This window comes from Hipposideros armiger, unplaced genomic scaffold (assembly GCF_001890085.2).
Source record: "Hipposideros armiger isolate ML-2016 unplaced genomic scaffold, ASM189008v1 scaffold_18, whole genome shotgun sequence".
Taxonomy (NCBI): Eukaryota; Metazoa; Chordata; class Mammalia; order Chiroptera; family Hipposideridae; genus Hipposideros; species Hipposideros armiger.
Window position 1 is genome coordinate 1,270,029 of NW_017731368.1, and position 14,638 is coordinate 1,284,666.

At 48.4% G+C, this 14,638-nt stretch overlaps 1 protein-coding gene across 1 annotated transcript in view; it reads right to left on the minus strand.

Moving 5' to 3' along the window:
- The window catches only part of BSN (bassoon presynaptic cytomatrix protein), a 101,409-nt gene extending 86,777 nt beyond the window's left edge, over positions 1 to 14,632 (minus strand). Inside the window, exon 1 of the mRNA XM_019631685.1 lies at positions 14,385 to 14,632. Within this exon, the coding sequence (XP_019487230.1) occupies positions 14,385 to 14,620 (236 nt within the window). The 5' untranslated portion in view covers positions 14,621 to 14,632. The remainder of the gene's footprint in view (positions 1 to 14,384) is intronic.
- Positions 14,633 to 14,638: the final 6 nt, after the last annotated feature.

Sequence of the window (14,638 nt, forward strand, 5' to 3'; positions counted from 1 at the left end):
GTGTGTGTGTGTGTGTGTGTGTGTGTGTGTGTGTGTGTGTGTGTGTGTGAAGGGACAAGCAGCCATCACCTGAGACTCAGGCCTGTCCAGATACAAAAGAAATCCTGCCGCAGGCTGGCAGGACACGGGCATGCTAAGACCCACAGCAGGAGCACCAGAGAAGTTTTGCTGCTCCTTTCTCTTAACTGTGTGGCTTTGCCCAAACCCCTCATGCTCACTCAGACTGGGACCCAGCCAGGCTGACTACTGCATTTCCTCTGTGAACTCAGAGCCTGCACAGACCCTGACATACAACAGGGCTAATAAATGCTTGTTAAATGAACAAAAATAAACAATGAACAAAAATGTTAGACATAGAAACAAAACTCTCAAAATCAGAATCTTTTGGGAGAAAAACCTTCCCTGGGGATAAAGTAGGGTGTTTTGGGGAGAATGGATTTGTCAGGGTTGGGTGTTAGAGGCGCTGGCTGTATCATTCTGTGTCTAAAGCCACCCCCACGGCAAGTCATGGAATGGTAACCAGCACACTTTATCGGAATCACTTGTATGGGTGTGGGTCCTAGTCCCAAAGGCTGTACACTCCAAGAGACTAGAGCGTGCTGGCTTGCTCTCCAAGGTAGCCCCTGAGGCCCAAATGCAGTATCTGTCTGAGCAACTGTATGTGAAGATGAGGAGGATGGACCACAGTGGGCCCTCTGAGCCCCCAGGATCCCCCACTGAGTCAGAGTTCCCAGAGCGGAGGGGCCACACCCTTAATCAAGTGTAATTCAAACATGCTCTGTAGTGGGATGCTAATTTACCTGTTCACCTTTACATCCTCTGTCCTAGGCAGGAACCAGGCACCAGTGGCATTGAATGCCAGGCCTCTTGCTGAGTGTGTTCATTTCCAGCATTTCATTTGATAAGATAAATGGTTGTTGAATTGAATGTACTCATACCTGACTTGCCCTGTTGGAACCCCAGTATTGCCTCAATTTCTTCCTCTTCCTTATCTCTTTCTCAGGGTACTTGTAGGAACCAGGTAGCATTAATATTAACGCATTTGCAGGTAAAGCACTACTTTAGTTTTCCAGCCTGGACTTGAATACCCAGCTGCCTACCTAGTATCTCACTTGGATGCTTCTAAAACACAACTTGTCCCAGAACAAACGCCTGATCTCAGGCCCCATCCCTATTGCACCAGATGCTCAGGCCAAACTCAGGGCTCCTCTGACTGCTCTTTCTCTAACTCTTCATAGCCAACCCTTTAGCAATCCTTCTGGCTCTACATCCAGAATATATTCAGAAGTTGAGCACTTTTCAGCACTCTCATCCCCTCCCTGCTCCCCACCATCCCCTCATCCCAGGCAGTAACCATCCTTTCATACAGGAATACTGCCCAAGCCCCTCACTAGCTCCCTGCTTCTGCTCTTGCCCCTCAGGCTTGGCAAGACAGCAAAACGTGCACTGACCGTTTTGTTTCAGCAATCTTCCTTCTGGGTAACTATCCCACCGGTACAGTGGTAAAAATAGAAAATGATGTATACAGCAGGTTTCTCACTGTGCTGTTATCTGTAGGAGCACAAGACTGGACACAGGCCAATGTCCATAGATAAATCATGGGAGAGCACTGTACAGATTCAAAAAGAAATTGGGAAGCTGTCTATATTCCACTACAGGTGATCTTCAGGAAAAGTTATGTGAGAAAAGCAAAGTACAGAACAGTGTGTAGAGTCTGCTACCTTTTATATAAAAAAAGCAAGGTAAATAAATATATTTTTTCTTATATTTTCAAAAAGAAATAGTGGAAAAAACTGATAATGGTTTCTTATCAGGGAAGGAAGAGAAAAAAGTGGAAGGGAATGAGATGGAACTAGACTTCTCTCAATATAACTTGCTGTATTTGGAATCACATGAAAGTAATTTTAAGAACATTAAATCAAAAGGAAAACAGTACAGGGCCGGCCGAGTGGCTCAGTTGGTTAAGAGCTCGCTCAAGAGTGTGAGCTCTGAGCAACAGCGGTTCGATGCCCGGCTGAGCTGCCACTGAGCTGCCAACAGGCGGCAGGATGGCTCTGCTAAAAAAAAAAAAAGGAAAACAGTACAGTCAGCCCTCTGTATTTGTGGGGTCCACATCCACAGATTCCACCAACTGCGGATCAAAAACATTCAGAAAGAAAACATGTTGCTGACACATACCATATAGTTAGGCCTACGATGCCTGCTTCTGAACTGAACATGCACAGACTTTTTTCTTGTCATTATTTCCTAAACAATGCAGTATTATAGCTATTTACATAGCATTTACATTGTTTTAGGTATTATAAGTAACCTAGAGATGATTTAAAGTACGCGGGAGGATGTGCCTATGTTATACACAGACACTGCGCCATGTTATATAAGGGGCTTGAGCATCTGTGGATTCTGGAAACCAAGTGATAACTGTATGGTATGGCATTGTTCTCAGCTCTTTACCTTCTGTGAATATCTCCCCTTTGCCACGTGACTTTGCATTTCCTGCCACTAGAGGTGGAGTATATTTTTTCAGCTGTGGCAGCCTGTTTTCCAAAAATGGTCTCGGCAAGATTTCCAGTCCCACATGCCCTTATAGAACCTGACACTCCCAACCAAGAGATGGAGTCCATGTTTCCTCCTCTCAAAATTCAGCAGGACTTTGTGACTGCCTCAATGACCGAAATGTAGCCAGAGTAACAATGCCTGTCTTGTCAGACTAGGTCATAAGCGGTAGCAGAGCCTCCACCTGGCTTCCTCTCTTTTTTCTCAGGGCACCCTTGGAACTCAGTAACTATGTTGTAAGGAAGCTCAAACTAGCCCACCTGGGGAAGCACTGAGTCCCCCGCGAATAGCCAGCATCACTGTAAGACATGTAAATGATGAAGACTTTTCGGGTGATTCTAGTCCCCCTCCCTGGAGTCTCCCAGTTGAAGCTCCAGACACTGCAGAGCAGAAATAAGCCATCTCGTTGTGCCCTGCCTGAACCGCTGACCTACAGCATCTGTGAGCAAAATAATGGCTGTCTTATGACACTAAGCTTTGGGCTAATTTGTTACGGAAGCCATTGTAACTGCAACACCACTCCTTAACTTTGGGCTTAACCATGAATTGCTTTGACTAAAGGAATGTTAGTAGATGTGTCATTTCAAGCCTCTGCTTGAAATGTGTGTGTATAGTGAGGCATGCCCTCTGGTGCATCTGTCACCACCATGGGGAAATGTGCCCTGTCTAGCCTGCTGTCCAAGGAGGATGAGACACATGGGGCAGATCTGGACTCAACTGCAGCCTGGGGCCCAGATCATGAATTCTAGCCAGCAAGTTGACACGAGTGCAAATAAAAACTTGCTGTTCTAAGCCACTGAATTTTGGCTGATTTACTATGCAGTATGATGGTGGCAAGAGATACGTGATCAAAAAGCAATCCTTACAAACAGAGCACAAACTGGAAAAAAGGAGCTTAACTGTATATCCTCTTAGTGGCATAACCGCACAGAGTAGAACTATTTCTAATAACTCTGAAACACAAAACTTTGACTACACACCCCTGGAAAGATGTAAACAAAAGAAACTACAAGGAAATATTAAACTATATTCATTAGTATTATAGTAAGTAAAAATGCCTCTATATGTTATTATTTTGAAATACATATAATAATATATGTATATATGATATATCATATATATATATATGTAAGGTTTATTTGGATCCTAGTTTGAACAAATCATCTCTAAAAAGTCATTTTTGAGATAATCAAGAAAAACTGAACATAGACTGGGTATTAGGTTATATTAAGAAACTGCAGGCTGGCCGAGTGGCTCAGTTGGTTAAGAGCTTGCTCAAGAGTACAAACTCTGAACAATAGGGTTGCCGGTTCAATTCCTGGCCTGAGATGAGCTGCCAACAGGTGGCAGGATGGCTCAGCTAAAAAAAAAAAAAAAGAAATTGCGGGGCCGACTGAGTGGCTCAGCTGGTTAAGATTTAGCTTAAGAGTGCGAGCTCTCAGCAACAGGGCCCCCGGTTCGATTCCCACATGGGCCAGTGATGCTGCGCCCAAGCTGAGCTGCCAACAGGTGGCAGGATGGCTCAGCTGGTGAGAGCACGTGCTCCTAACAAGACTGCCTGTTCGATGGTGGGCTACACCCGCCTGCAACTAAGACTGAACTCGGCACCTTGAGCTGAGCTGCCACCCAGATGGCTCAGTGGATATAGATCATGTGCTCTTAACAACAAGGCTGTCGGTTTGACTCCCGCATGGGATGGTGGCTATGCCCACCTGCAACTAAGACTGAACTTGGCACCTTGAGCTGAGCTGCTGCCTGGATGGCTCAGTGGATACAGCATGTGCTCTTAACAACAAGGCTGCTGGGTTCGACTCCCACATGGGATGGTGGCTACGCCCACCCGCAACTAACATTGAACACAGCACCTTGAGCTTAGAGGCCACGAGCTGTGGACGAGCAGCCAGATGGCGACTGGCGCCCTCCACAACGAAGACTGAAGAACAACAACTTGACTGTTCCCCTCCCGCAATTCCCCCAATAAAATAAAAAAGAAAAGAAAAAAAAGAAATTGCAAGGCGGCTGAGTGACTCAGTTGATTAAGAGCACAAGCTCTGAGCAACAGGGTCGCCAGTTCAATTCCCATATGGGCCAATGAGCTGCGCCCGAGCTTAGCTGCCACTGAGCTGCCAACATGTGGCAGGATGGCTCAGCTGGTGAGAGCACATGCCCCTAACAACAAGGTTGCCAGTTCGACTCCCACATGGGATGGATGGTGGGCTACGCCTACCCGCAACTAAGATTGAACACAGCACCTTGAGCTGAGCGGCTGGGCCGCGAGCTGCCATTTGGCAGCCAGATGGCAACTAGACTTGGAGCTGAGCTAGCTGCATACTCCACAACTAAGATTGAAGGACAACAACTTGGCTGTTCCCCTCCCCCAACTCCCCAACACTGTTCCCCTTCCCCAATTCCCCAATTTAAAAAAATCTATAAAAAGAAAGAAAGAAAGAAAGAAAGAAAGAAAGAAAGAAAGAAAGAAAGAAAGAAAGAAAGAGAAAGAGAGAAAGAAATTGCGGTGCAGCGGTTAGATGGGTTGGTTAGAGCGCAGTGCTCATGACACCAAGGCTGCCGGTTCGATCCCCACATGGGCCGCTGAGCTGCGCCCTCCACAACTAGATTGAAACAACTACTTGACTTGGAGCTATTGGGTCCTAAAAAAACACACAGTTCCCCAATAAAAAAAAATTTTTTTAAGAAAAAAAAAGGAAGAAATTGTAGTTAACTGTGATTACAGTAATGACAACAGTGATGTCATTGGATTAAAATAAAAACACATTTTAACTATTAGAGGTACATCCTAAATACTTCGGCCAAAAAAAAAGTTGGAGGAATATAGATGAAACAAATTGGTAAAACACAGGTCATTGTTGAAGCTGGGTGATAGGTTCACAGAAGGGAGTTCATCATATACATAACATCTCCTGTTATGTGTGTTTGAAATTTTCAACTGCAGAGCATTTGCTATTCCTGGGACATCTACTCCACAGAGCCAAAGGCTGACGCGCCCCCAAGAGAGGCCAGCATGACATGGCCGACCAAAGAAGGACAGGCCTGCACAGGGGTTTCCTGTGCAGTGCACAGGGGCTGCCATGGCCGGGTTGCAAAGGATAGTTGCCTCTCCAGTCCAGCCCTGGCTCTACCACTGTCCTTAGCTGGGATCACCACAAACCTGAGCTGCCAAGACCTTGGCCTCAAGAGCCCAACACTGGCCATTCAAGGTCAGGTTCAGGGGTTTGGAGAGTGGGCTCACAGGGCCATAAGAAGGGAAGAAGGCCTCACTGCAAAATTCCCAAAACAATCACACTGCCTTAGTTATCACCCCCAGTTCAGGGGACAGAGTCAGGATTCAAAAGATCTCACTTGGTTGGAAGGGATCTCCAAGTACAACCAGAGAAGACATGGCAGGACCCACGCAGGCCCCCACAGATTCGCGCTCAGGATGCACGAGCCCAGGATGGAGGGAACCCATGCGAGGGAGATGCTCAGAATGAGGCTGGACAAATGTAGGGTACAGTGGCAGAGATTGCTCAGAAAGGTATAGGAAGGTGATCTCAGGTTGCATGAGCGAAGACCCCTCGTCCTTCAGAACATGTCATTCCTAGTCCATTTGACATGCTGAGCGCCGCATGCTGTTCTATGAGCTCCCTGTCCTCAGGATACAGGACAGCAAGGGTCCCAGAGTCACATCCGAGACACAGCAGCTGGAGAAGTCAAGTCTACAGAAGAAGATGAGGGTTGAGCAGATGAGAGCACAGTGTGTTGCTAAACCTGTGAGCAGGTAAGTGAACTGGGCCAGACAGCAGAGCCAGGACCAAGAGAAGGAGGTATAAGGAAACCCATTTCAGGCAAATAGAAGACTTTCCAACAGTGAAGCCATCTGCCCGCGAGGGACCACTGACCACTGGGGTATTCACACCAAGGCCACGGAGGTATTCACACCAGGGCAGAGCTGTGAGAGCAGAATGTGAGAGCAGACATGCTGGCATATGTTAGGGGTTGGATTAGACACTCAAAATAAAGGGACAAAGCAAACACACCATCTGCTGAGGCTAAACCACGCTCCTGAAGAAAGTGGCCTCACATGCTGGACCTCGACATTTAAGGAGACCTAGCCTGAGTCCACAGAACCCACAGAGTTGCAGGAGCACCACACCCATCTCCTCACTTTACAAGTGAAGGAATCTGCCCAACTGCCCAACAGGAGGGGACAGAACTAAAGTCTCTTCCAGGCCAGCCCTTTCCATGCCCCACCCTCCCCCACCATGAAGCGTTTGCCAACCCCAGCTCCCCTGGAAATCATGGGCACACTGGCTGCTGCCAGAGCACCTGGGGGATATAGTGGGACAACACTCAGGAGACAAGCAGCCGAGCACGGCTGGAACAAGGAGCCGCAGCAGGCTCTGCCGGCCCAGGTGGGGCCTTGCCGGCTGGCCAGCCAGTCCAGTAGAAGGAGGCCAACAGCTTTCCAAGAGCTCCTGCCTACCAGGAGTGCCGGAGAGGCAAGGTGCCAGCCATCCCTCTCCTGGCTCCAGGCGTGATTGTGAGGCCACCTCGTCTACTCTGAAAGATCTCTGGAGAAGCTGGAAAAGCATCCTCTTCACTTCAAGTGGCTTTTCATTAACCTCAAGGCTGTGTGTTGTCCTTGTTTTCTCTCAGGAGCTGTCAGAGGTGGAGGGATTTTGGAGATCATCCAGGTAAATCATTTTACATATGGAAAACTGAGGACCTACCCAACATGTACAGCCAGTTTGGGGCAACGGCAGGATTGATTAAAACCCGAGTTTCTGATCCCACCCGGGATGCTCCCACCCCACCCGACCCTCTCCTTTGCTCGAATGTCCTACTTCCTGATGCTTCCCTGTCCTCAAAGCCCTCCCCATCCTCCTGCTAAATTTTCCATCTTCTCAGAGCAGGAGGCAGGGGGAGTGACGCGGTTCTCCAGCTGTGCTCAGTGTATGGCATTTCGGTTTGCTAAAGTCAGCTAGCTGGCTGTTCTTCTAGAGCTCTCATATTAGGCCTTTAGAGCTCCCAACAGAATAAGTTAATGTTGCGAATGTGTTTTGTAAGCTGTAAAACACCACACAAGTATATGCTCTACTAGTTTAGAATATGAAATAATACAACCCCTTTTAATCATGCCCTCATTTATCTTACCTCTGTGAGACAAAGAGAAGGCAGGAGCAGGCTCTAATTTAAGGAACTGGACGGTAAAGATCTAAACAAGCGGCCGTTGCTCTCCCACCCGACTGGGAGCCCCTTGAGGGCAGAGCCTATTTTGTGCATCATCCTTTGTTCCTCACATTTTACCCAGGGGCAGGCATCCTGTAGGCACTCAGCAAAGGGTTTCCTGAATATTGTACATGGAAAAAATGTCACTTTAAAATCCTCCTACTTCTACGTAGAATTTAACTGTAGAAACCCCTCACAACCACTCTCATATACAAAAAGCACAGGCACCCTTATTACCGACCTGCATTCACGAATGTATAGCATGTATGGGTGTGACTATTGGGAAATTTACGTACCTCGCCTTTCTTCCAAAGCACCCAATGCCTTGCTGGTTCATCCAGCACCTTTGGGAGGGGCAGCTCTCTCCCTGAGCCAGTGGCTGGGAGCTCGGGGCTCCTCTGGATACAGGGGGCAGTCCCAGATGGGGCCGGTTGGGGTGAACCTTATGTGATCTCGTGGACAAGCTGCTGAGGCTCCTTGATCTCCTCAACAGTTGGGGTCAGGTCCCAGAAGCCAGCCCTTGGACTTTCCGTTGGGGAAAAGCTCTTCACCTTTGGCTCTGACAGCAGCCCCACCCACTTCAGGGGCAGCCAGGCCTCGCCAAGCAGTTCTGCATTTGATCCCAGGATGACCTAGAGTCCCCTGGGGGCTCCCAATACGCCTCCATGTGACCCTCTTGTTAGAAAGAAGTGGGAATACCAGGTAAGGGGTCTCTGCTAGAGCAAAGCTCTCTTCAGAACCCTAGATGGCCATAACAGCAAAAAAATAGGACTGAGAGATCAGAGCAGCGCTGACCAGCATGGAGCCCAAGGTACAGCACAGATGAATCAGGGCGCATGCTCACCCGCTCCATCCCACAGGCTCAGATGACCAGAACCTAAAGTCTAAGACACATGGACTGAGAGAATGCTAGGAGGCAATAGACATCCACCAGAGGCCCAATTCAGGGGGTGGGACCCCAGAATTCCGTCCCCCACCACCACAAGCAGGATCCCAGAGCCCAGGGTCCCATTTCACTCCCCAGCTACAACTAGCTGCCACCACTGTGATGGTGAAAGGGATGGAGAGGGCCCTGCAGAAAAGGAGCTTGAGCAAGTCCTACCAGTGCAGTATCAATGCCATGATCAATGCTACCGGTACCATCAGTGACATACCCCTGGTGCCAACTGAGAGGCCCGGACAGGAGTCCCCATGGCTAAGACTGTTCACCAAGTCTCAGCTTACCAGGAGGGCTTCAAGTCCGAAAGTGACACTCAGCCCTTGCTACAGTCATGCTTGTTTCAGCCACCATTTCACCATTTAAAAAAGTGAATCCCCAGGCAGGAAGGATGATTGAAGCCAGGACAGAGGGGGCCTGCAGGAGGTACATGGCCAGGCAGGTGAAGTGAGTGTGTGTAAAACACCTAGCAGAATGCGGTAATGGAGCAGGCATCCAGCAATGGTAGTTCCAACCGTTAGGGCAGTTTTGCCCACCTACCTCCACAGTCAGCCCCAACCTACTGCACATGGGCCACAGGCTCCAAGTAGCCTACACACAGCAGGGTCTGTCCCTCCCAGCTTCATCACCAGCTGGGTAAAAGAGCCCCATTCAGGTGTGCAGGGCTTCTGAGAAGAGAGAAGATTTATTGAAGCCCCAAATCCTATCATCTAGCAGCCCGCTACTTACATATACAGGAAGGGCTCCACAAAGCTGGGGTGAAAAGGCATGACCTAGGAGCTCTGAAAACTTTGCCTTCTGAAACTCCAACCAAACCTACTCAGAGGAAGGAAAACTTTTTAAAAAGAAAAAGTGGTTGATTGCATGATTTCTTTTTGGCTCCCAAACTGAGGTCTGGCTCTACTTTCCATGAATTCCCAGCCCCTTTATGTCTGAAGCCCTCAATTAACTCTTTTTTTCAAAGCTAGAATTTCTTGGCCAAAAGAATGAAATTAGAATCTGAATGGCTTCTAGATATAATTCCCCATTTACAGGAAAAATGTGGGACAGAGGAACATCTTAAATGACACCACAGGGACACACTCAGCATAACTCAGGATAGGAGAATCTACAGGACAAAGGGCACAGTCCTCCAATCATAAGCTGCCAGGGAAGAAAAGAAGAGGAAATCTATAGATTTAAGGAAACTCAAGAGATGTTGCAAACAAATGCAATGTGTAGACCCTGTTTAGATCCCAATTCAAACAAGCAAAGTGTAAAAATAAATTCATAAGATTATCCAAAAAACTGAACCCTGACTGGATGTTTGCTGAGATTAAGAAGGAGCCGTTATCCTGTTTAGATGTGATCATGGTGCCGTGGTAATGTTTGTACAAAGACCTTATTTCTTAGACATACACACTGACATATTGATGATGAAATGTTGGGATGTCTAGAAGTTGCTTCCATGGTGGGTGGGAAGTGAGAAAGATGATAAACTGAATCAGCCATGAGTTGATGACGGCTATGGGTGGGCAAGGGAATATGGGAGTTCATTGGCCTCTTCTCCCTACTATTATGCATGTTTGAAATTTTCCATAATAAAAAGGTTTTTTTAAAGATAGCTTTTCTCCCCCTAACATCTCCCTACCTTTTTTTTTTTATTGGCACCATCTTACCAGTCTTACTAAAGCTGGGAACAGCTATATTATCAAAGCTGTCCCTCTCTCCCTGGCAAGAAATGCAAAAATATTTGCCCCCTTTGGATTAAATTTTTATATTATCACCATTCGTTAGATCACTTTAGTACAAACCCCATGACATGCCCTCCATGAGAATCCAGCTACTGGGGCCAAACTTGACCTCTAAATGATAAAGGGCCATTATTTCGAACCCTGGCAATTGTATCCTTCCATTTTATCCTTACAAATTAGTCCCAGATTTTTCTAGAGCCTGACTGTTAGCTGATATTCTATAATAACTCTAGCTAATCCCAGACCAGAGATGCTATGCCTGACAAACCCATCTTTTTCCCTCCCTCCCTTCCTTCCTTCCTTCCTTTGAGATATAATTATAAAAAACGCATTTTGAGAAAGGAACTCTGGGTGTGGTTCTCAGAGCAGACTTGCCCACCTTCGAGCAAATTACCAGGTTTTCTGTGCCTAGCTGCCTTTGGCTCAAGATGTCTCCGTGACATATGGACTGGAAGCAAGTGAGAGGTGACCTTGGCGTTGAGCTCAGATTTTGATAGGTAATAAGGGAAAGACTTCACCTGGTTTGCCCCAGCTCTCTTCCACACCCCTGAACTTGGCCCCATTCTCTGCTCACTGTCCCTGCCTGTGTGGACCACAGTCCTCATGCCACTTTCTCCACCTCTCATAGTAGCCCCACCATTTTTCCTGCTGCCTTGGGTTTCTCCTTCTTTTGAAGCTAGCTCTGCTTCTCCATTCTTCTCACTTGACAACCCTTCTATAAACACTGCCTATTTGTCACTTCTCAGACACTGAACTGCCTGCAGCGTCATTCCTAGGGTCCTTCCATGATTTGGCTCTTTAAGAGCTTTTCAAGAACTGTGTAACCAACCAGACTGTGAGGTGCTAGAGGGCAGGGGAGCAGACCCTCCACAAAGCCTAGCCCAGCACTTGCTCTGGTAAATACACCTTGGCCGACTGACTAAAAATCAATTTGCAAATGTGCAAGTCACCGGGGCTGGTGTAGGTTAGACAAGTTCCCACTGGTCTAACATGGCTCATTTGTGCAACTTTTTTATTTTTTATTTTTATTTTTTGACCTCCTTTTTATTTTTATTTTTTCCATTTTTTATTTTATTTTTATTTTTATTTTTTTTAGCTGAGCTATCCTGCCACCTGTGGGCAGCTCAGTGACAGCTCAGCTCGGGCTGTGAATCGAACCGGTGACCCTGTTGCTCAGGGCGAGCTCTTAACCAACTGAGCCACTTGGCCGGCCTTTTGTGCAACTTTTTAAAAATTGATCTCTCAGGTTCTGAAAAGGTTCCATCTTGAACTGGTGGTGTGTCATGGATGCATGTGCAGTAAAGTCCCATCAATTGAGCACTGTACGTCAGGCATCTGATGTACATCACACCTCCAAAAAAATAAGTCGATGAATGAATGGACGAAAGGTGCCCCTTCCTCCAGGAGGATGCAGCCCACACCATGGCATACAGCTTGGAGGGTGGAGCCTAAGACAGAGCTCAGCCTTCCCCGATCTGGCACTTCTTGGGAAAGACACAACCTATATAACTAGACATGTGACCCTGAGACCAGAGGCAGAAAGCCCTGCCTTCAGGGCACCTCTGATGCCTAAAGTGCCATATCATCCAAATGGGCAGTGCTATGGGTGCCGTTGAGGCAGCACTATGGGTATGGTGGCACCGCTATTCACAGGATTCAAGTCAGGCTCTTAAGCCACCCCCTCACAGAGCCCAAGTCAGCTCAGTATGAGGATGAAAAAACTAATTCAGCCTGGGGTGACAAGGGGTAACATGTCAACAGGAAAGAGCCAGGAATCCAGCCCCCCAGAATCTCAGTTCCATTCCCCTCTGGGGCTGGTAAAATGATCTCCCCCTTACCCGATCCTCCACCGATCTCTATGAGGTTTCCAACTGCCCCCAGATTCACAAGCTTGCTTGAAACTGTGCCAATGCTCTTTCCCAAATGCCCGGAAGCACATGCCATAGGGCTTTTTCGCCATCAATGGGCCAATCTGTTCAGCAGCATCTCAGAACAGAACATGCTAAATTTGGCATCAGGTACCTGAGATGCTCTGGTGAGAGGAAGTGGAAGCTATTCTGATGCTAAAGAAGAGACATACCATGAAGGTGCTGCTCAGCTCAAGTGCTGTGACAAGCCAAATATTAGCTGGAAGAGTGAATCCCTAAGTCTCCTGAGGGACCCCAGTCCTGAGCTTTGGTGACAAATAGCCAGCTCACCCCCCCGAGCCTGCAGGCCGATGTGTAAGCCTTGCCCACAGCCAGGAGCATGATTATGTGACTTCTAAACCAGCAGGAGTCCATGGTTCTCCTAACTCACAGTAGTTTGTGGGTCTGCCCTGAGTAAAATGCATAGACGGGGTAGAAATGACACGCTGAAAAGGAATGTGAGCAGTAGACACCAGGCTCCTTCCTGTCCCTCTAGGCTCCCCAAGTCTTTCCAAAATTTCACGTGCTTGGCTCTGCAGCGTCAGATAAACTACAAGCAGAGCAGCCTGTTTGGTTACTAGGAGAGAAATGTCGAATTCCCCATACAGAGAACTCCCAATACCAAGGTGTTTTTCCATTCAGCTCTGGACGTTTTCCCTTAGAGGGAGAGCTCTAAAAGCCTAGATGAGTCTCGCTCATGCTAAAACTCAAACAGCAGCTCAACACGCAGCAAAATGGACAGTATTTGCAGTGCTAAGAATCATGTGCCATCCAACTGCATTACTGTAAAAGCTAATGTAAAATGGGCAAACCCCCCTCTAAAAGGGATGCTGACAGGCTGGCCTGTCTGCGGCAGGCTTCGGGCTACTAAGAGCCTTTCATTACTATTAGTTGTCTACGAAATGACTTCTGAGGAATTAAACGTATGGGAGGCACAGTTGGGCAGCTGTAAAATCAAAAATTACGTTCCCTCACAATTTACGTGCTCCCACACAGAAAAGCCAAGGCAACAACATTATTAACAGACTCACATGGAACCGGAAGCAATCCCCCCTCCCCGTTTTGCTACTCCCCGGGGCTATTTGGTGTAGAGATAATGCCTTCCATTTTACCATGTCATCTCTCCATAGCTTTCCTGAGTTTTCAGTCTACTGATTTACTATATATTGGCATTCCCTTCCACTGCATTCACTGCCACTTGATTGTTTTTGTAGGACCTCAATTGGCATACATTTTAAACAAGCTGGTTTCATGATATTTGATCAGATATGTTGTTTAAAGCATTCTGTATGGGTTTCAGCTTTTCCACTGGTTTGAGGTAGTTATCTAAGTCAAAATGCAACGAGAACATATTTGAAGCTAGGTGACTCAATAGTATTTTTGCTTCACCCCAAAGTGTTTTGCTGAAGCTTGGCGAAAAGCACCTGACCCTGTCAGTATTGTTGCGCTCAAATAAGTACCATTTAGTGTCTAGTGGCACTTTCCCTTCCTCCGAAGATGATTATAGCCACTAAATGTCCGAGGAAAGAGCACGACCAAGTTCATGGTTCAACTATTTCCATATCTCTGTTCCTCACAGTGACTTATCTTCCCTGACAGCCACTCCCATTGTGCTCTCTCCTCAGCCCAACACAATGGACACATGCAGACACCAGCAAACAGGGAGGACGTTTTCCATCCCACTGCTCCTCAGTGCAGAGGGACCAGGTTGAGGTTACATAAGACCCTCCTGAGCCCAGCGTTGGGGGAAAGCAAATTTGGGGTTCGTGACGAAGTCACAGTCTGCAGGCCCCGACTGACCCTGCGCTCACCATCCTGCCTTGCCAAGGCAGGGCGGCTGGAAACGGAGAGCCGCTTCCCGTGACCCCCGGCTCACGCCAATGGGGCTGGGTTCAAAGTGTAGCCGGACTTCCGACCTCGCTACAGACTGGATCACGGGGGTCGCGGGGCCCGGCCCTGGTCCCAGGATGCAGCTCCCCGCGACACCCCCCCTCGCCCCCCGGTGCCACGACACGCGCTTACCTGCCTGGGCCGGGGCCGGGGCCCGGGCCTGGGCCCGAGCCGGGGCTGGGGCCGGGGCCGGGGCCGGGGCCAGGTGGTCCCGCTGGCGCCCGCGCAGCGCCTGCCGCGGGGAGCTGTCCGCCGCCGGCCGGTGCTGAAGGCGGCTTCCCTGCTCCGGGGCCCGGACCGGGGATGGGGGCTCCGGGCGGCAGCGGCCCGTCGCCAGCGCCGCCCTCTAGGCTGGCCTCGTTGCCCATGGTGGGCGGGCGGGCGAG